This window comes from Leiobunum rupestre, chromosome 5 (genome assembly GCF_980474605.1).
Source record: "Leiobunum rupestre chromosome 5, qqLeiRupe1.1.hap1, whole genome shotgun sequence".
Classification (NCBI taxonomy): Eukaryota; Metazoa; Arthropoda; class Arachnida; order Opiliones; family Sclerosomatidae; genus Leiobunum; species Leiobunum rupestre.
Genome location: NC_143388.1, coordinates 22,815,940 through 22,836,740, shown reverse-complemented (window position 1 = coordinate 22,836,740; position 20,801 = coordinate 22,815,940). Strand labels below are relative to the sequence as shown.

The following is a 20,801-nucleotide window of genomic DNA, read 5'->3' as shown; positions in this document are numbered from 1 at the left end:
CGAAACCGGAACTATAACGTGTTTGACGACAATTCAATATTAAATGTGTATGTTTAAAGGGAATATAACCTCTAGAATTTTTGTCGCACTGCCTAAAATTGATTCCAATATTGTCCACTGCCCTAGTGGTTTGTTGAGGAGATAATCCCTAAAAGTAGGTCAATGTAAAAAAATGGCTTAAAGCAAGTGTCGGCTCTATCATTGCCACCTGTATTATGAAAAGGCCCTTGTTATTAGAGATGGCCATGAATCTTCAAAAAACGCGACTGTACTGGAGAGCGTGGTGCCATCTATTATGGCCAAGGATCCTAAAATTCAAAATAGCCAAAGGACAACGTCGTCAGAGACCCATTGTAGAATATTATAGTTAGACAACTTATACTCTATTTAGTGGACTTTAACCTTAATTATATATCCCATGTAGAAATAGTTTATAATTGCTGTAATTTAAGTTTATGGGCGATTTTACAAACGATCGAATCAACGCGAGGGGTACCTATAAGTACCCGCCTTTTGGGTCCAAATGTTACTTAACTATCTTGTTTTGATTACGACGATAGCGACATCTGTTGAAAAAAGAGCTACTTGACGTCGAGCCTACATACACTCTAAAAATTTATATACCCCCGTCCTCTAAGTAAATACGTACCGGGGGACGTCGAGCTGACACATGCTTTAAACAGAAACCCTAAAAACAAGACAGAATCAAAACGAAGTCTGCCTTCTGGGCTAAGGCCAAAATAAAGATAAGCCATTGCATTTGTTTAAAATTTATTTTAAAAATTCGTACAAAAAATTGGAAGATAAGAAAACCTCTACAAAAAATTGAAGGAGAACAGAACACCGTTAATTAACGTAACGTTTATGTTTGCGGGACCTTTACAATGAAAATAATTATTACAAAGGAGTACAGAAAATGGGGAAAAAGTTAGAAAACAAAAATATCAAAAAAATGGGGTTTCCAAGACAGAGATGCTCTCTGGCCGATCTATTAATCTTCGTCACTCTGGACGAGGCGAATTTTTCGTCTTGGGCGACTGGCACTTTTCTGATCATCATCCGCATCCGAGTCTACATCGATGGCCTTGTCCGGGACGCCAACAGAGAGAAATGTCGTTGTCCTCCCTGATGGTGACAAGAGGATTAGGATGGATCAGAAAAAAAAATAAAGATGTTATTAGTTTAGTCATTTTCGGCGATCGTGGGAAGGTGGAAAGTAGCAAATAATGGATGGTTTGGGGACTCAAAATACACAATGGCGGTAATAGTCAGTGTAGGGAGCTGTGGCATGAAGGGCTTGCCACCAACCACCTACCCGTTCTAACCCGGCCACTGGTAGTTGGTGGTGCTTTAGGTATTAGAGCTTAGATTATTATTATAATTATTATTTGTTTGGGTACGTTTGAGCGAAAAAAAGTTTTGATCGAATGATGTTGGTTCGAGTTTTCTGTTGATCGAATAGTTTTTAAAGTACCGTTTTAGCCTTTTAGGAGGATATAAGTGTAGTTAAACTGATGAAGATTCTGAAAAAGGGAATATTTGTTTGAACTATACTAAAAGGATAAACTTTTGCTAGGTTAGGTTGAAATGGGGGTTATAATTTAACGGTTTTTTTCTTAGTTGAATTAAGGTCGTATGGTATTATAATTTTGAAATATGTGTATTTACACTTACAAGGAGACATCCCGAAGTGTAACCCACCGATTTTGTTCAAACTCGGGGGATTGGTAGACCTTCATGTATCATGAAAAATTCTAAAGGGAATTTATTCAATGGGTAACCGTTTTGCCATGGCAACGAAAAATGTTTTTGACAACAAAAAATTTAAATTTTCCCATTGAAAATAACATGGGATTTTGACCGATTACTATTAAAAATATGAACAAATTTCAAAATTTTGAAAATGCCAAAAATAGAAAAAATATATTAATATTGACGAAAAAAATCAAAATTGATTAACTTTTGATCAATTTGAACAAAATAAGTGAAAATAAACCAAAATGCCTAAAATTCGAAAAATGTGAGAGGAAAATCATACAAACATTGAAAAAAAATTCGTAATTGTTTGAAATAAATTATTTTTTCAAAATTTTAAAATAATAAATTAAAATAAATTTGATCAAAAGCAGCAAATTTTATGAAAAACGATTATAATTGCTAAGAATTGATTGAAATAGATAATTTGTGAAATATCCGAATAATATATAGATAAATTGATGTATTTCAAAAAATGTATATTTTGGTCAATTTGATCAGCAATGATCAAAATTCGAATTAATAGACCAAAATGGGCAAAATTTTCAATTAAAAAAATTTGAAAATTTTACTAAAATAGTTTGAAAAAAATTAAATTTTAAAATTTTACTAAAATAGTTTGAAAAAAATTAAATTTTAAAATTTTACTAAATTTGATTTATTTTTAACAATTTTGGTCAAGTTTGACCAAATAGATCAAAATAAATCAATTTCTTAAAAAAAAACTAATTTATCTATATATTAATCATATTTTACATAACTAATAAATTTCAATTAATTCCATTCAATTTTGATCAAATTGGTACAAATTTATTCAACTTTATCAATTTTGAAAAAATATATTTTATTTCCATGTTTTTTGGGATTTTTGTAAATTAAACATTTTGCTAATTTTGATACTATTAATTCGAATTTTATCATTGTTGACCAAATAAACCAATTTATCTATATATTATTCCGAAATTTTACAAATAATCTAATTCAATCAATTCCTATAAACTATAATCGTTTTTGAAAAAAATTTTAAAATTAATTTTTTAAATTTTGAAAAAATAATTTATTTCAAACAATTTCGAAACATTTTTCCAATGTTTGTACTTTATTAAATTTTCCCGATTTTAAGCCATTTTGGTTCATTTTCACCTATTTTGTTCAAATTGATCAAAAGTTGTTCAATTTTGATTTTTTTTCGTAAACGTTTAACTATTTTTTCTATTTTTGGCGTTTTCAAAATTTTGAAATTTGTTAAAATTTTTCACAAGGGCCCTAGGAATCGGTCAGAATCCCATGTTATTTTCAATAGGAAAATTTAAATTTTTTGTTGTAAAAACCATTTTCCGTTGCTATGGCAAAACGGTTGTATATTCCCCTATTGAATAAATTCCGTTTAGGATTTTTCAAGTTACATGAAGGTATAACCAAATCGGTGGGTTACAATTCGGGATGTCTCCTTGTTAGAAGTTAGTACTGTCTAATCACTTAAAAATAATTTTCATTAGTTCTACTTCACTTTCTAGCTTAAAATAGCAAGTTTTGTAGTTTTACCTAAATGTATTTTCTAACATTTGGTGTTCGATCAAATTAATTTCAATCATTTGAAATAGTGTTCGATCACCGGAAATTCGATAAAATAAATTCAAATCTTATTATTAGTTACGTTATAAGATATACGCTTATATTTAAAGGTGGGTAAAAATGTCGACCCACCCTACGTCCCTACGAAATTTGAATTTATATGGAGACGAATTTCCTGTCTTGCGTAGTTTCCTGTTTCCGGTTTGAAATCATCTGCGTTTCAGACGACTTTTAACGAAATAGCAGTTTCTTAATTCTTATTGGTCTTTCATATAAATTAAAATTTTGCTGGGTGGGTCGGCGTTTTTAGCCACCTTTTTAATAAAGGCGTATAAAGGATCGGGGGGACATTCTTCGATTTCTGAATTAACAACGTCAAAGGGGTCCTCCTAATTTGATCACTTTCTCACTTTGCACACTCCTATAGAAATAAACAAGTGCGTCGAGAGGGGCAAACGAATTTCTGTGAGCAAAATCGAATTTTACTCACTAGATAATAAAGTTGAAATCTCATTTCAATGGAAAATTGGATTTTACTCACTGGGCTATGTGGGAAAGCTACCTTGCGGGGGAAGTGAGCAAAATAGAATTGGGATGATTTTTCAATTGTACCAAGCCTTACGCACAAGGTGTGGAATGTCCTCTTTGTATTGGGGCCTGACGGCGCCGCGCACTCACTTCGCTCGAGCGCTGGGGGCGCGCGGCGCCACCCCAACACCGAACTAAAAAAAGCGATCGGCCATCTATAACGCGACTTAAAAGACAGTACCTAGTCAAACGCACCAGGTATTGTCGAAAATCTTACGTGAGATTTCAACTTTATTATCTAGTGAGAAAAATTCGATTTTGCTCACTGAAATTCGTTTGCCCCTCTCGACGCACTTGTTTATTTCTATAGGAGTTAGAAAAGTGAGAAAATTAGGATCCTACCGTCAAAAATTAATTTGCAGGACCGCTAACGTGATCTACTACCTACGCTCCTCCCTCTATTTATCTCAACTATATAGCTACATCTAATGTCGGTCGTAAGAACGCTTTTCTCTTTCTACGTTTATAATTAGTTAAAAATGTTCGATTTAAATCTACATTTAAAGCAACTTTTAAAATGATAATTAATTTAATTAGTCATAAATATTTTATGAAATTATCGGAACAAGAATAATTTTTTAAAACAAGTCCTCCGATAGATGGCGTTAGTTTTTCCAGAAAATTCAAAAGAATTTCTAAGAACCTTGCGAGTGTTTACCGAACACCGAATCCATTAAGGGATTTTCATGCAAATAATATCAGAGATTTTGGTAGCAATTTTATGCATATATTTGGGAATTTAAGATTATTTTTCCAATAAATGAAATACGTAAAATAAAACTATGCTTTATCTAATTGTATTATTCATTATAATTTAAAATCGACATATTTCAAAAATAATTTAAATTAATTTAAGTAGCTTTTTAACCAGGAGAACCAAGGTCAGCTAGAGGTCATTCTACCGATTTAGAAATATCAATAGACCTATACTATAAGGTGGGTAAAATGTCGACCCACCCTGCAACTTAAATTTATACGAAGACCAATATCCGGTCCTGTGTAATTGCTTGTTTTTGACTTACCATCGTCTGTATTTCAAACGACTTGATTGGTCTTCATATATATTCAAATTATGCAGGGTGGGTCGACATTTTTACCCACCTTTTAGTAAAGGTCTATAGTAAAATATCATAAAATCTTGGACAAATAAACTACTAGACCCGAAACGCTATTCTTCAAATACGTAAATCGAAAAATTAATTTCCCACATAAAAATACGAAAATAAGCAGGTAAATATACCTATTAAATCTTATAATGCATAGTAGTTTAATATAATTTGGAAACTAATCTGTGACGTTAAATGTCAAGCTAAAGGAATTAGGCTCTTGGGTGGAAATATTTCCAATGCTAGCCACAATGGCGCTACAAGCGACGCTATTTTAAAGAACAAAGTTAGAAATCTAGATTCTGGTCCATTAGTTTATTTGTCCATTTTATTGCAGTCACGTTTAAATTTTCAAACTTGTTCTATATTTTTGTGCAGATATTTATAATGCCAGCCACCATGGCGCTACAAGCGTAATCTAGTTTCTGGTAACAGCATTTTATTAGTCCAAAATGGAACTATTGGACTGCAGTCGCGTTTGGAGTGTGTTACTCTATGGGCGTAATTTAGTTTCTGGTAACAGTATTTTATTTGTCCAAAATAGAACTATTGGACTGCAGTCGCGTTTGGAGTGGGTTACTCTATGGGCGTAATTTAGTTTCTGGTAACAGTATTTTATTTGTCCAAAATAGAACTATTGGACTGCAGTCGCGTTTGGAGTGGGTTACTCTATGGGCGTAATTTAGTTTCTGGTAACAGCATTTTATTTGTCCAAAATAGAACTATTGGACTGCAGTCGCGTTTGGAATGGGTTACTCTATGGGCGTAATTTAGTTTCTGGTAACAGTATTTTATTTGTCCAAAATAGAACTATTGGACTGCAGTCGCGTTTGGAGTGGGTTACTCTATGGGCGTAATTTAGTTTCTGGTAACAGCATTTTATTTGTCCAAAATAGAACTATTGGACTGCAGTCGCGTTTGGAGTGGGTTACTCTATGGGCGTAATTTAGTTTCTGGTAACAGTATTTTATTTGTCCAAAATAGAACTATTGGACTGCAGTCGCGTTTGGAGTGGGTTACTCTATGGGCGTAATTTAGTTTCTGGTAACAGCATTTTATTTGTCCAAAATAGAACTATTGGACTGCAGTCGCGTTTGGAGTGGGTTACTCTATGGGCGTAATTTAGTTTCTGGTAACAGCATTTTATTTGTCCAAAATAGAACTATTGGACTGCAGTCGCGTTTGGAGTGGGTTACTCTATGGGCGTAATTTAGTTTCTGGTAACAGTATTTTATTTGTCCAAAATAGAACTATTGGACTGCAGTCGCGTTTGGAGTGGGTTACTCTATGGGCGTAATTTAGTTTCTGGTAACAGTATTTTATTTGTCCAAAATAGAACTATTGGACTGCAGTCGCGTTTGGAGTGGGTTACTCTATGGGCGTAATTTAGTTTCTGGTAACAGTATTTTATTTGTCCAAAATAGAACTATTGGACTGCAGTCGCGTTTGGAGTGGGTTACTCTATGGGCGTAATTTAGTTTCTGGTAACAGCATTTTATTTGTCCAAAATAGAACTATTGGACTGCAGTCGCGTTTGGAGTGGGTTACTCTATGGGCGTAATTTAGTTTCTGGTAACAGCATTTTATTTGTCCAAAATAGAACTATTGGACTGCAGTCGCGTTTGGAGTTGGTTACTTTACGGGCGTAATTTAGTTTCTGGTAACAGCATTTTATTTGTCCAAAATAGAACTATTGGACTGCAGTCGCGTTTGGAGTGGGTTACTCTATGGGCGTAATTTAGTTTCTGGTAACAGTATTTTATTTGTCCAAAATAGAACTATTGGACTGCAGTCGCGTTTGGAGTGGGTTACTCTATGGGCGTAATTTAGTTTCTGGTAACAGCATTTTATTTGTCCAAAATGGAACTATTGGACTGCAGTCGCTTTTGGACAAAAATAAAAAATTGTTAATTAACCTTATTAGCGTGCAAGAATGTATTTTGGAGCGGCAGCACTCGGAGCGCCACGGCGTTCGATTTTGGAAAGATTTCTACTCAAATCAAAGTTATTTGAACTAATAATAAGGCGAACAACAACTTTCTAATTGGAACCAAATCAGTAAATCCAACGGTTCTCGAGATAGGTTTTGAATGACCTTGAATTCATTTTTCCAGGTCATTAAATTTTACAATAGTAAATGTCCCCTGCGCGAGGAATGTCCCACAGAAATTTTCAATGAAAAAAAACCGATTTTCAGTTATTTATCATTTTTCGTTTTTTAGTGGACACCCAGTATAAAAACCATAAATCTGATACGCGGTTCATCTTGAAGTGTACACGCTTAAAGGTCTATTTCTCAAAAAGGTCTACCCACTCTTAACCCTTTAGGTCTCACCTGACAGTGAATAAGCTTTATGGGGGAGGGGGGGGTCTAAAGGGGGAGAAGCAACTGCGAAATTGGAGCCTTAAATCATGGTTTGACAAAAGACACTGACTCTTGCCAGTTTTCCGCCGGAGTCCGAACGAGATGGGCGATTCATCATCCGAAACCTCCTCTTCTGACGTCACCGAGGAAGCCGCCTTGTCATCATTCACGTCACTGTCCCCCGAGAGAGCCGCCACTTTCCCTCCGGATATCATATTCGTGCCTCCAGATGGCGCTCTTCTCGACCTAAGTGACGAAAAACTAGTGAGAACGGAGAAGAATGTGCCAAAGAAAAAAAGCATTATTTACGCGGCCATTTCTTTAAGCGGGGGCATAAAAGGGGTAATTTGAGAAACCCTGTCCCGGGTGTATACCCTCTGGGGATGTATTAACTCAGTTTTACATAGCCAGCGCTAAATATTTCAACCGGAGTAAATTTATTATTTGCTTTGGCCATCGTGGGGTATACGGTTATTTTGTTTCTAAGAACTGCGTTTTGAATAATAGACACATTTTATGGATTTTTTAATGGCGAGTGGGATTATTTATAGGGTTTTCTATTTTGGGTCGATTTGGAACTACGGGTAAACACCAGAGGGCGTTCAAAAATTAATGTCAGTGGTGCAAAGTCTTCCATGTTTTTGCCCGTAGATTAATAACAACCATCCTGAAATTCCCACAGATACAGTTTGATCTTACTCTATCAGATTCATTTTTGAGTTTTCGTCGGATTTTTAATCTTAATGTTTACAGATTTTCCTATTTTTTTTTGGATTTCATGTTTTTTTTTACGATTGCATTCTTAGATTTTGAAATCTTACTCGAGTTTTTCCGGATTTCATGAATTGAAAACCTCCGGAATTAAATAATATTTGAACTCCCCGAGTTCAAATATCAGATTCTAGTTGTAAATTTGTTTTCTCAAAAAAGGAGTTCATTAAAGATAGGAGTATTCAACTTGTGTTATGCAAATCGTAGCGATTGAATCGCCATCTATGGCAATTTCGACGAAGCTAAAATTTAATTAAAACATTCTTTACCATAACAATAACAAATATAATAATAAGATCGAACGACTATAAAAGGAGATCAAAAGTTCGGTGGTACAGAGGGGGGTTGAAACTTCATGGAGAGGGGAAAGTATAGTTATTTTTTTATTTTTATGCGTGAACTTTTGAGCCCCTTTAAACTCTGAGAATTTTATCAGTTAATTTTAAAATTTTACAGATGATTCAACGGGACAAAAACTAGTCTGAATCCCTTTTGATTCGCAAAAAATTTATATAAATAAAAGTGACGTCATGATCTTTATTTTGAAGGTCGACATTGCCATGTTAATACTAGTTATTTTTATATTATAATATTACATTTTAATATATTTCCGAAAACAAATTTAACGTCAAGAACGTCATTTTGAAGGTCGATTCGCCCTTAGACGCCGTTCAAAGTTAAATACTCCTAGGAGTCCTAGCTCGATGAACTCCTGATTTATTTTGTGCCAAGTTTTGTATTTTTTAACCTATATTTAAGAAAACGTTTCCTATTTGCAACCGAAATTAAATTCCCTGACTTTTCCCTGATTTTTAGATTAATTTTTGAAATTTCCAGATTTTTAATATTCCCTGACTTTTAGACTAATTTTTAAAATTCCCTGAATTTTCCCTCATTTTTTGACTAATTTTTCAAATTCCCCGAATTTTCCCTAATTTCTAGACTAATTTTTAAAATTCCCTGAATTTTCCCTCATTTTTGACTAATTTTTAAAATTCCCTGAATTTTCCCTCATTATTTGACCAATTTTTAAAATTCCCTGAATTTTCCCTCATTTTTAGACTAATTTTCAAAATTCCCTGAATTTTCCCTCATTTTTAGACTAATTTTTAAAATTCCCGGAATTTTCATTCATTTTTAGACTAATTTTTAAAATTCCCAGAGTTTTCCCTTATTTTTATACCCATATTAAAATTCCCTGAGTTTTCCCTTATTTTTATACCCATATTAAAATTCCCTGAGTTTTCCCTTATTTTTATACCCATATTAAAATTCCCTGACTTTTCCATTAATTACAGATATCGTGGCAACCCTGCTTTTGTCCAGGTCGGAATTTTCCACTATTTTCCACACTATTGGCCACCTGGATCTTTCCACTTCGGAACACTAACTATTTAATAAAACTGGACTATCCGCTTACCCCAGCGCAACAGAATCGTCTTCGGAATCGGATGACAGGTCAACTTTGGTTACACGTTGGTCGGTTTCGATGTCTTTGTTAATATCAAAGTCGTTCTCTTTTTCGGAATCTTCGTCCGAGCTGTCTGCAATCACCCTTTTCAACCTTTTCGCTCTGGGCGTTGTTGGTAGTTTAGCGGGACTTGATTCGCCAATTTCCATGGCTGACGAAGTCTCCTCCGAAGGCATTGCGTTGCTAAGGAACAAACCAAAGGTTTCAAATCAGGGGTGACCAAGTTTGCGATTTTAAACATCACCCTTTTGAAGGTCGTGATCGCGGTATTTATACTAGCTAATTTATATTATAATACTTTAGCATATTTTCAAAACCACCATTTTGAAGGTCAAGAGACAAGATGACAGTTTTAAAGGTCGAGATCACTGTACCTGTGCTTATACCAGCTATATTTAAATTATAAGATTTTAGTGTATTTTCTGGATAAACCTTTTGAAGGTCAAGATGACAGTTTTAAAGGTCGAGATCACTGTGCCTGTGCTTATACCAGCTATATTTAAATTATACGATTTTAGTGTATTTTCGGGATAAACCTTTTGAAGGTCAAGATGACAGTATTAAAGGTCGAGATCACTGTACCTGTGCTTATACTAGCTATTTTTAAATTATAAATTTTAGTGTATTTTCGGGATAAACCTTTTGAAGGTCAAGATGACAGTTTTAAAGGTCGAGATGACAGTTTTAAAGGTCGAGATCACTGTACCTGTGCTTATACCAGCTATATTTAAATTATAAGATTTTAGTGTATTTTCGGGATAAACCTTTTGAAGGTCAAGATGACAGTTTTAAAGGTCGAGATCACTGTACCTGTGCTTATACTAGCTATTTTTAAATTATAAGATTTAAGTGTATTTTCGGGATAAACCTTTTGAAGGTCAAGATGACAGTTTTAAAGGTCGAGATCACTGTACCTGTGCTTATACTAGCTATTTTTAAATTATAAGATTTTAGTGTATTTTCGGGATAAACCTTTTGAAGGTCAAGATGACAGTTTTAAAGGTCGAGATCACTGTACCTGTGCTTATACTAGCTATTTTTAAATTATAAGATTTAAGTGTATTTTCGGGATAAACCTTTTGAAGGTCAAGATGACAGTTAAAAAGGTCGACATCACTGTACCTGTGCTTATACTAGCTATTTTTAAATTATAAGATTTTAGTGTATTTTCGGGATAAACCTTTTGAAGGTCAAGATGACAGTTTTAAAGGTCGAGATCACTGTACCTGTGCTTATACTAGCTATTTTTAAATTATAAGATTTAAGTGTATTTTCGGGATAAACCTTTTGAAGGTCAAGATGACAGTTAAAAAGGTCGACATCACTGTACCTGTGCTTATACTAGCTATTTTTAAATTATAAGATTTTAGTGTATTTTCGGGATAAATCTTCTGAAGGTCGAGAAGACCATTTTGAAGGTCAAGAAGACCATTTTGAAGGTCAAGGTGACAATTTTCATGGTCGAGATAAATATTTTGACAGTCAAGATGACTATTTTTAAATTAAAATCGTCAAAAACCTTTAATTAACTTGGAAATTCGTTAAGGGAATTGCCTTAATGTATTGGGCAACTAAAACGAAAATATAAAGACATTTTACGGGCTTAAATATTAAATTGTTTAATTGTTTTTTTTAGATTTTCTATTGTAAAATTAGATAGGCACTTTTCGATATTATCTGTCAAAAATATTTCATTTTAGAATATAGAATTAAATGACGGAGTTAAAATCGCTTCAGGTAAATCAGGTAAGTTGCTCCTGATTCGACCTTCCATGATCCCCTACCTAAGCCCCTCCTTTAAATAAAAAAACCCCTCCTTTTTTCGAATTTAAAACGCCATCTAGTACCGGTGGTGCGCTATTTTGTTTTATCCTTTCAAATATTTAAAATAATCATAAATGGAAAAATAGGGGGAATCGGGAAATCATGGTACATGTCAAGTTGAATTTGAACAAACTAGGTGTCGCTACAATCGATCAGCTTTTTATATATTTACCTAGAAAAAGTCTGCTCGTCTTCAGAATCTGAAGAATCTTTGACCCGAATTTGACGTTTCCTTTTCTTGGGTTTAACTTCATTTTGACTACGTTTCACACCACTGAAAATAACAATACCAATGACTATATTATTAGGAATACAAGCTCATACCTTTGAAACAAACAAACGCCCCCATTTTAAATGAGCAGACACAATGTTGTTTATTTTTTAATTTTTGTTTACACAATCGATCCATTTGATTTAGATAAGATATTTATTGATTTTAATATTTTTTATGGATATTAAATTTTTTATTGATTTTAATAGTTTTTTAATCGATTTTTAAAACAGTTTTGTTGATTTTTAATTTTTGTTTAAACAATCGATCCATTTGAGTTAAATCGGATTTTAATTGATTTTAATGTTTTTTTTTATTGATTTTAATGTTTTTTTATTGATTTTAATGTTTATTTTTATTTTAATGTTTTTGTTATTGATTTTAATATTTTTTATTGATTTTAATGTTTTTGTTATTGATTTTAATATTTTTTTCAGGGTTGCCACGAAATTTTGAGATTAAAATTCCCTGACTATTCCCTGTTTTCCCTGACTTTTTAAGGCCAAATTTTTATTTTATATTTGACTTTTATCAGAAGTTAATTTTAATGAACTTATATTTCAGAAAAAAAGGTTATTGCAATGTTGAAAAAATTAGCCAAACTTTCAAGGAAATAAATGATAATCATAGAATTTGTCATAGATCTGGTCTAAAAAATAACCTTAAAAAAGTGCCAAGATAAAATTGAATTCCCTGACTTTTTACAAATTCTAAAAATTCCCTGACATTTCGATAACTTTTTAGGTCCATTCTTAAATTCCCTGACTTTTCCCTGATTTCCCTGACGTGTGGCAATCCTGTTTTTTATTGATTTTAATGTTTTTAATTAATTCTAATGGTTTTATAATTGAGTTTAATGTTTTTTTATTGGTTTTATTAATTGCTTTTTAAACGTTTTATGACTCTGTCTTGACAAATTGATTAATAATGTAAGTGCAGCGATAACGTAAACTTCATTTCAAATTAATTATAATTAAATTCAATTACTAATAAAAAAGTAAATTAACGCTAGTTTGCTTTGAACTGACATTGCTAGAGAGCCTACTTTCTTACATTTTCATAAATACATTGAAGTATAACCGAGGTGTTTTTAATAAATTTTTAATTACTTTATTTAAATCACGTTTTTAAATAACTTAATCATTTAAAATAGGATAATCCTGTGCTGAAATGGTTGCCAACAGAAATAATCTCGAAACAAACAAAGCTAATTTCAAACTAAATTAAACTAATTAAAAAATTAAGTTTAAGACTTTGGTTCTTAGCTGAGAATAAAAAAGGATTTCTGTTCAAAACAGAGGTTAGGCCTAAATCTTGACAAATTTCCTCGAACGAGTGAATAAAACAAGTAGTTCCACAACCGGAAGTATTGCCCGCCAGTTGATCGTTTTAAGTAATATTACAGTGATGTTAAATATATCACCCATTAAATACACGGAGTAAAAATATTTAATTTAAGAAATTAATTAAATAAAAATATTATAAAACTTTAATTTCAAATTTAAAGAAAAACAATGACATATTAACATCCGCTACTATGAAAGAGCGAGGAAGTCCGGTTTTTCAAAAACATTTCGGCGCTTTAATAGCAAAAATTTGGTACCTCAAAAACCTTCATTTGGGTAAAAAATAATTTAAGTTTTAAGCGCTTTTTAAATTAAGTTTTTTTTTATAAAAATCGATTGATTTAAATCACACAATATATTTAAATGGTGGAATAAAAAATTGCAAAAAATAGGTTCTTAAAAAATTAAAATACCTAGAAAATCTGTACAAACTTAACTATTATATAGTAATTAAATTTAATTATGATTTTATTTAATTCAAGATAAGCTAATAGAAGTAAAATACTTGTTTATTACAAAGTAAAAAGTCATTAATTGTATAAAAATAATTTAATTCCATAAAATAAAAAAGATTTATGTAAAAAAAATTATTGATTTGATTTTTATTAAAAAATCAAAAAACGCCAACCCCGAAAATAACACGTTTTTTATTGCAAGATTTGAGTGTTAAGTCCGTATGTTGTGACATAATTGTATCAAAATTTAAAATTTTGTACAGACAATTAGACGATTACACCATAAGACCCCCTAAAACCGGGTAATAAATGTTTTTTAGGTTATAATCCTCGACATAGACGTAAATTGCTTTTTCCATTTATTTTGGTCTAGGCTTAAGAATTGTGGAATTACTAACGCATTTGTCTATTTTTTTTGGTATTATCTCTTGGCCAAAACCTTAAATGGAACTTTGAAATAAATTTAAAGACCTTTTTCAAAAGAACGTAAACAAAGATTAAAAAAGGGATAATGCCGAAAATAGAAATGATAAAATTTGCTTCAGAAATGCAAATACAGGGTTGCCACAAATATTTATGTATAAAATTCCAGAATTTTCCCTGGAGTTTTTTAAGGCCAAAATTTAATAAATTTTACATGAACTTACATGTTTAGTGTAAATTTTATGTTTTAACAAAAATGCCTCAACGCATTCTTTATGGAAGAGCCCTAACAATTTGACAAGAATTCACTAATTCATTTTCTTTGACTATTTCGAAGCATTTTCAAATTCCCTTACTTTCCCCTGGCTATTTCAAAGCATTTTAAAATTCCCTAACTTCTCTTTGACTATTTCGAAGCATTTTATAATTCCCTTACTTTCCCCTGGTTATTTCAAAGCATTTTAAAATTCCCTAACTTTTCTTTGACTATTTCGAACCATTTTCAAATTCCCTTACTTTCCCCTGGCTATTTCAAAGCATTTTAAAATTCCCTAACTTTTCTTTGACTATTTCGAAGCTTTTTATAATTCCCTTACTTTCCCCTGGCTATTTCAAAGCATTTTAAAATTCCCTAACTTTTCTTTGACTATTTCGAACCATTTTCAAATTCAATTACTTTCCCCTGGCTATTTCAAAGCATTTTATAATTCCCTAACTTTTCTTTGACTATTTCGAACCCTTTTCAAATTCCCTAACTTTTCCCTGACTATTCCCGACCCTTTTCGAATTCCCGAACTTGTCCTCGACTATTTTGAAGCATTTCCAAATTCCCTAACTTTTACAAGTGGTAGATGTAAAATCATCTACCACCGTTCAGTAAATTCTTAGGAGTCAAAGTGACTCGTAACCTTACAACTTTCCATTTTATTTGGAAGGCAAAGGATTCTGTTTATTAGTAAAATGCCTTGACCTCAACTAGTAAGTGGGCACTGACTCAAGCTGGTGGGCACTGACTCAAGCTGGTGGGCACTGACTCAAGCTGGTGGGCACTGACTCAAGCTGGTGGGCACTGACTCAAGCTGGTGGGCACTGACTCAAGCTGGTGGGCACTGACTCTAGCTGGTGTCCAGATTCCGATAAAGTGGGCGAAAAAAGCAACCTTAATAGTCTGAGAGAGAAATCAATCTATAAATGGGCGCTGTACTTTGTAGTTGGCGCGATATCAATAGAGAATGGCCGCCGGGTTTGACGACGGACGATCAACATCACTCGAAAAGGAAAGGCCCAGAAGAAGAAAAAGTGTCTCTAGAGAGTGTTAGAAAAGAATCGAATTTTCCGGAAGAAAAAACGCGTCGAGTCAAAAGAATGGCCGTTTATAGAAATGACTCGGCGTGGCTGCGCTGGGAGGGTCAAGCGACGGGGTTGAAAAACAAGGCGGTCACCCGAAGTCCCAAATAATTGTTTCACTCGAGATTAATCGAAGAATTATTATTATCAGAAGCCTCTAACTCCCTAAACCACCAACGCAAAACTTTTGAAACGTCTTGTGTTCGACACGGATCAAAGAAGAAATGAACGCGGCCTAGGACTAGCGAATCTAGTGAGCGCTATATTTAGCCTTTGTAGCGAAAAAGTGGTTTACTCTACAAAACGTCGGTTGGCAAACCTGAAACGTAGGTAAAGCAGCTGCTCATCCTTGGTTTAAAAGTTTAAACGCGAAAGGCAACAAGGACACGAGGCAATCATGGTTTCAAAAATGAATGTTCAGAATTTTCTCACTTGGTTGATCATCTGGCGTCATAGCGGGGTTAAAGAAATTAAAATTATACTTTCCAGTCGATTTGTTTATTCTATCATAGATGGTAGAAGGGGAGGAGTAGAAGCTTATACCTTTAGCAAGGCATTTTCAGTGGCGGCGCTAGGGGGTAGGCCAGGTAGGCCACTGCCTACCTTAAATTTTTGAGGGGCCCCAAAATCACCCTATAAGGGCCCCAAATTGATCTAGAAAGGGTCTCAAAATTGTCCCAAGAGATAAAATTAATAAATAACAAAGAAACAAATGTCGATAATGTATTTAGAAATTTTTGAGGTAGCTCCTAGTAAATAAAACCAGTTCTGTTATATTTGGACTCGTTTTACTGTTGTTAGAACTTTTTTGTTCGTCATGTACATCACTACTTTATTTTATTGAAGTATTTCGTTGAGAAAAGGGGGGTCCCGGGCCCATTTATTTAGTTTGCCTACCGTCGCGAAAATTCCTGGCGCCGCCACTGGGCATTTTTGGAATTCTCGGATTTTGACTCGAAATTTTTTCCTCTTAAACTCCGGTTTCCTACTATTGGTCTATTCTATAAGGAAAAAAGCCGCGGGCATATTCCGGAAGTTCCGGGGGAAATATTAAAGCGATAACTCTTCTACTCCTCCCCTTCTACCCTCTATGATTCTATGTATTTTTTTAATAAAACAAATCGACTAGAAAATATTTTTTTTTAATTTTTTCTCACCGAGTTCCGGAAAACAGACTATAACGTCCCTCATCAGGATGATAAATTATAATGTGAACAAAGTGAGCCTCTCTTGGCTCAATCTAGCGCTTTCTAGTTAACGAACTATCCCGCCGCTAAAAGACGCGGCGCTTAAAATTGAGCCGGATAGCGCGTCGATCAGCTGATCTGGCCCAATTCTCTTTATCGTCGAACAAGATCAACTGACCTTCGTATTTGAAATGTTCGCTCGTTTCGAGATGATTTCCATAAAGGAGCGCACACAATTGTTGCCCACCTCTGGAAAGAAGTATTGTGTATATCCACAAACCGGCAAAGAATTATAGTTGTTGAATTGTCCAATTTCGCGCCGTTAAGTTGATTTTATCTTTCTAACGTCCGGAACTAACTAATACTAATCTCTCGGGCTGTAGGGGTTTGCTACTACTAGACGCCGTTTTTCTGGAGTTTTAGCTACTGTATCTGCAAGAGCTTTGAGCCTGGAGTCTACTACTTCCCTGCAATAGGGGGTTTCTTACCATCACACGCCTTGTTTCTGGGGTTTCAGCTAATGTTTCTGCAAACGGCGGGGACAACTGCGGTTACACGAGTCTAATAATAATAAAAATCAGCTAGGCTAATACCCAAGGCACCACCTTAGGCCCAAGTCATCACGCGACTTTAAAGCCCTTAATTCAGGTGGCCGGGTTACAATGCGTAGGAGGGTGGTGGCAAGCCCTTCCTGCCACGCGAGCCAACAGCTCCCTACACTCACTATTACCGTTAAACTCGACAAGTTTTTATGGGGAAACCGAAGATCTCGGCGGAAAACCCCTTTGTTCAGTGGGGAGAGAACTTGGAAACTCAACGCGGAAGGAGTTGTTCCGAGTTTTCACCCAGTGCCACAATCTGGGATCGAACCCCGCTCCTCTTGCAGGGCCCCCACTCAAATCTTCAATTTTTTTATAGGAAAAATAGGATTATATTTCTAAAAATATAGGACTTTATCGGACTATTTATCAAAATTATAGGATTTTATAGGACTATATATGTTATTTAATTTACTAACTTTATGCATTTAAAAACAACATCCATACTTTTTTGATTTTCATTTAAAAAATAGAAACTATTTAACCATTTTATCACAAAAATATAATAGCACTTAGCTTACCATGTTAACAATAACAAAAGCATAGACTACAATGACTTTGTATAGGAATTTATCCTATAGTTAAATCTAGCAATTTCACTGACAACTTGTGAGACTTTTGCTAAAAATATAGGATGTTATAGGACATTTTTAAAAATATAGGATTTTATAGGAATTATAGTACCTCTGGGGGGCCTGCTCTTGTTGCGAGGCTAAAGTGATAACCATTCCGCCACCCCACTACCCTTTCACTACCGGTCTACTTCATCTCTGTAACAAATCTCTCTGGCGATAGAGGGTTTCCTACCACCACACGCCGTGTTTCTGGGGTTTTAGCTACTGTCTCGGGCACATGACGGCGGCGGTGGCGGCGGGGACAATAGCGACTTCAGTAGTTTCACACTATCCTTCGTTAGGCTCGCGTAAAAGTAAAAAAAAGGAAGAAAAATATCCGGTTCTTTACCTTTGATTGTCCGTCAACGGGTCCTCGGCGGTCATCTGTTCCGGCGAAAACGGCGCTTTGGAGCGTGGCCGGTTATTCGCCGGGTCACCTCCTTCCGGGTGGATGTCCACTAAAAGCTGTCCTCGTTCCGCCTTCTCTATCACCTGGACTCGGCTCTTTAACTGGTAGATGCTCAAATGGCTCGGAATTCTCCAGAAACGCTCCTGCAAATAGAAGAAGCTTATCAGCTTTTACTGTTTCGAAGGACTTCCATCAAGATGTCGCGAAGCATTTACTTTGGCTAAATAAATAAGTAGGGATGCACCAATCAATTGGGAATAATACTGCTAGAATTACAATTACGATTTCGGTTGCCATGGTTACGCGCCCCAAGTCTAATTTTTCGTTAGCAATAACGCATATTTAAAGTACTGGCTAGACTCGGGACGAGTGACAATGACATTTCCGAACGTGTATCAAACGAAGTTTTTTTAATACATTTAAGGTTGCGCTCCTTTCCTAAGAAAGGAATCGACTACTAAGGGGGGGGGGGGGGTTTGAACCCCCTAACCCCCCCCCTTATATACGTGCTTGGTTACGCGGAACCTGTTCTGATAAGACTGTACGAAATCAGCTAGGCTAATACCCAAGGCACCACCTTAGGCCTAAGTCATCGAGCGACTTTTAAAGCCCTTAATTCAGGTGGCCGGGTTACAATGCGTAGGAGGGTGGTGGCAAGCCCTGCAAGCCACGCGAGCCAACACCTCCGTACACTAATTATTACCGTTAACTCCAACAAGTAATTACAATTACAATTTCGGTTGCCATGGTTACGCGGGACCCGTTCTGATAAGATTGTACGAAATTCATCTTTATAATTAGGCGGTAGCGCCATCTATATTTTGTAAAGTTATATGGCTAAAAATAAATAATTATTATCTAACTCACCGTAACTTGAGTTAAAAAGGATCGTGTTGACAGAATAAAATTATTTTTAAACAACTTCAAAGGTTTGTTTGTTACGAGTAATCATACATTTCAATTTCGCGTCAGATTCACGGTAGAACGATATAGTTGATAAAGTCACCTTATTGAACGAAACTGGTCCCGCGCCAGCCAGATTTAGTTGTACCTCTATTTATTTCCAACTCAATGGGATGCACCGATATGGGTACAGCCGATATACAGGGTGTTTCAAAAGATTATGTAATAATTTGAAGGAGTTGTAGGGGGTAATTGAGAAGTATGCCGGTTTGTTTCCCATTTTCCTAAGATGAGTTAAAAGAGCGCCAGAGAGCTTCAAAGTGTGGCCTACTAGCCCCGGGAAGTAGGCTGCAACAATCGCATAACCAAGCAACAGGGAAACGCGAACATTAAGGTTTGGGTTCGTGTGATAGGTTAAAAAGGGACTTTGTAAACAAATCGAGGTAACCAGCAAACTTAAACGGTATTTAAAGTCCCTGCTGCTTGGTTTCGCTTAAGCCGATATTGACCGATACCGATATCAGAAAAATAGGCCGATATATCGGTGCATCCCTATAAATAAAAATTTGACTATTAAGTCAATACGAACCACTGGAATTCCAAGAATGGTAAAAAATGCGAAAAGGTTGAGAAGTTCATCGGGTAACAGGGAAAAACTTGGTGAAAACTCGGAATCACTTCTTCCGTGTTGAGTTTGCAAGTTACCTCCCCACTAACTAAAGAGATTTCCCCTTTCCAACGTGTTGAGGTTAACATTAATTAACCGATTACAAAATTACGTTTTAGCGCTTGACAGTACCTTTACGTTGTGCACTGTTAAAAATAAAGGTTTATAAAACGACCAAAATTGGACTTTTAATTTATTTCAAACCATTTGGTTACTAAAAAGGGTCTAATCAAATTATTTTAGACCCATTTTACTCTTTCATGGCTATTGAAAGTGAACGAGCCCTAGGAATAAACCTTTTCCAGTCCTGGTGGTAAAGGAATAAAAAAGTTTTGTTCTAACATTTAGTCCTTTTGAATACCCATTTAATTCCCTTAAACGAAGAAAAAAAATTATATGGACCAATTTCGAGACTAATATTTGAATACTACGTCATTTCTTTTTTTAATATATTTTTTAAAGAAACTTAATGCGAAGAAATTCCAATCCAGTCTTTAAAAATTTGATAACAGATTTTAAATATAGGCGATATTGATTAAGGCGTCAAACTATGATAACCCAAATATCGGCACTAAAGAATTTTGTGTATATCAAAAACTCAAAGTAATAAATGATACTTTACGTGATCAACTCCCTTTGTTCAACGACTTCAGGGACGCTCATTCTGCTTTTTCCCCCGAGCGAAAACCAGACTAATCTGGCTATGTTAATGGTTATTATATTGAATAATAAATAAAAAATCAAATAAGGCCTATAAAGGACTGAAAATAAAGTTAAAAAGGATTAACAGGGTTCATACAACATTTGGAAAATTAATTTCCCTGATATTTCCAGGTTTTCTCCTGGAAATTTCCCTGATATTTCCCGGTGCTAAAACACCGTATGATTTCGTTTAATCGAAAAAAATTATATATCATTATTAAGGCGCTTCCAGACTCAAACGAATTTCCCTGATATATCCAGGTTTTGGTTAAATATTTAAAATTTCCCTGATATTTCCCTGATTTTTTTGGAAAGAATCTGTTTCACTGATTTTCCAGGTTTGTATGAACCCTGATTAATTGTTCATTAAGTAAAATGGATAAAAGAGTGTAAAATAAGTACTTAAACACTCCACGAAAGGAC

General features: G+C 34.6%; 1 protein-coding gene across 2 annotated transcripts in view; it reads right to left on the bottom strand.

The window, feature by feature from the left end:
• Positions 1 to 793: 793 nt before the first annotated feature.
• The window catches only part of timeout (circadian regulator timeout), a 351,606-nt gene continuing 331,598 nt past the window's right edge, over positions 794 to 20,801 (bottom strand). The window contains exons 17-21 of one of the 2 annotated variants that reach the window (XM_090175814.1): positions 18,047 to 18,249; positions 11,628 to 11,729; positions 9,581 to 9,814; positions 7,460 to 7,650; positions 794 to 1,125 (exon numbers count right to left, since the gene is read on the bottom strand). In XM_090175814.1, coding sequence (XP_090031940.1) covers positions 992 to 1,125; positions 7,460 to 7,650; positions 9,581 to 9,814; positions 11,628 to 11,729; positions 18,047 to 18,249 — 864 coding nt within the window. In that variant the 3' untranslated portion in view covers positions 794 to 991. The remainder of the gene's footprint in view (positions 1,126 to 7,459; positions 7,651 to 9,580; positions 9,815 to 11,627; positions 11,730 to 18,046; positions 18,250 to 20,801) is intronic. The other variant, XM_090175815.1, reaches the window with a different exon arrangement.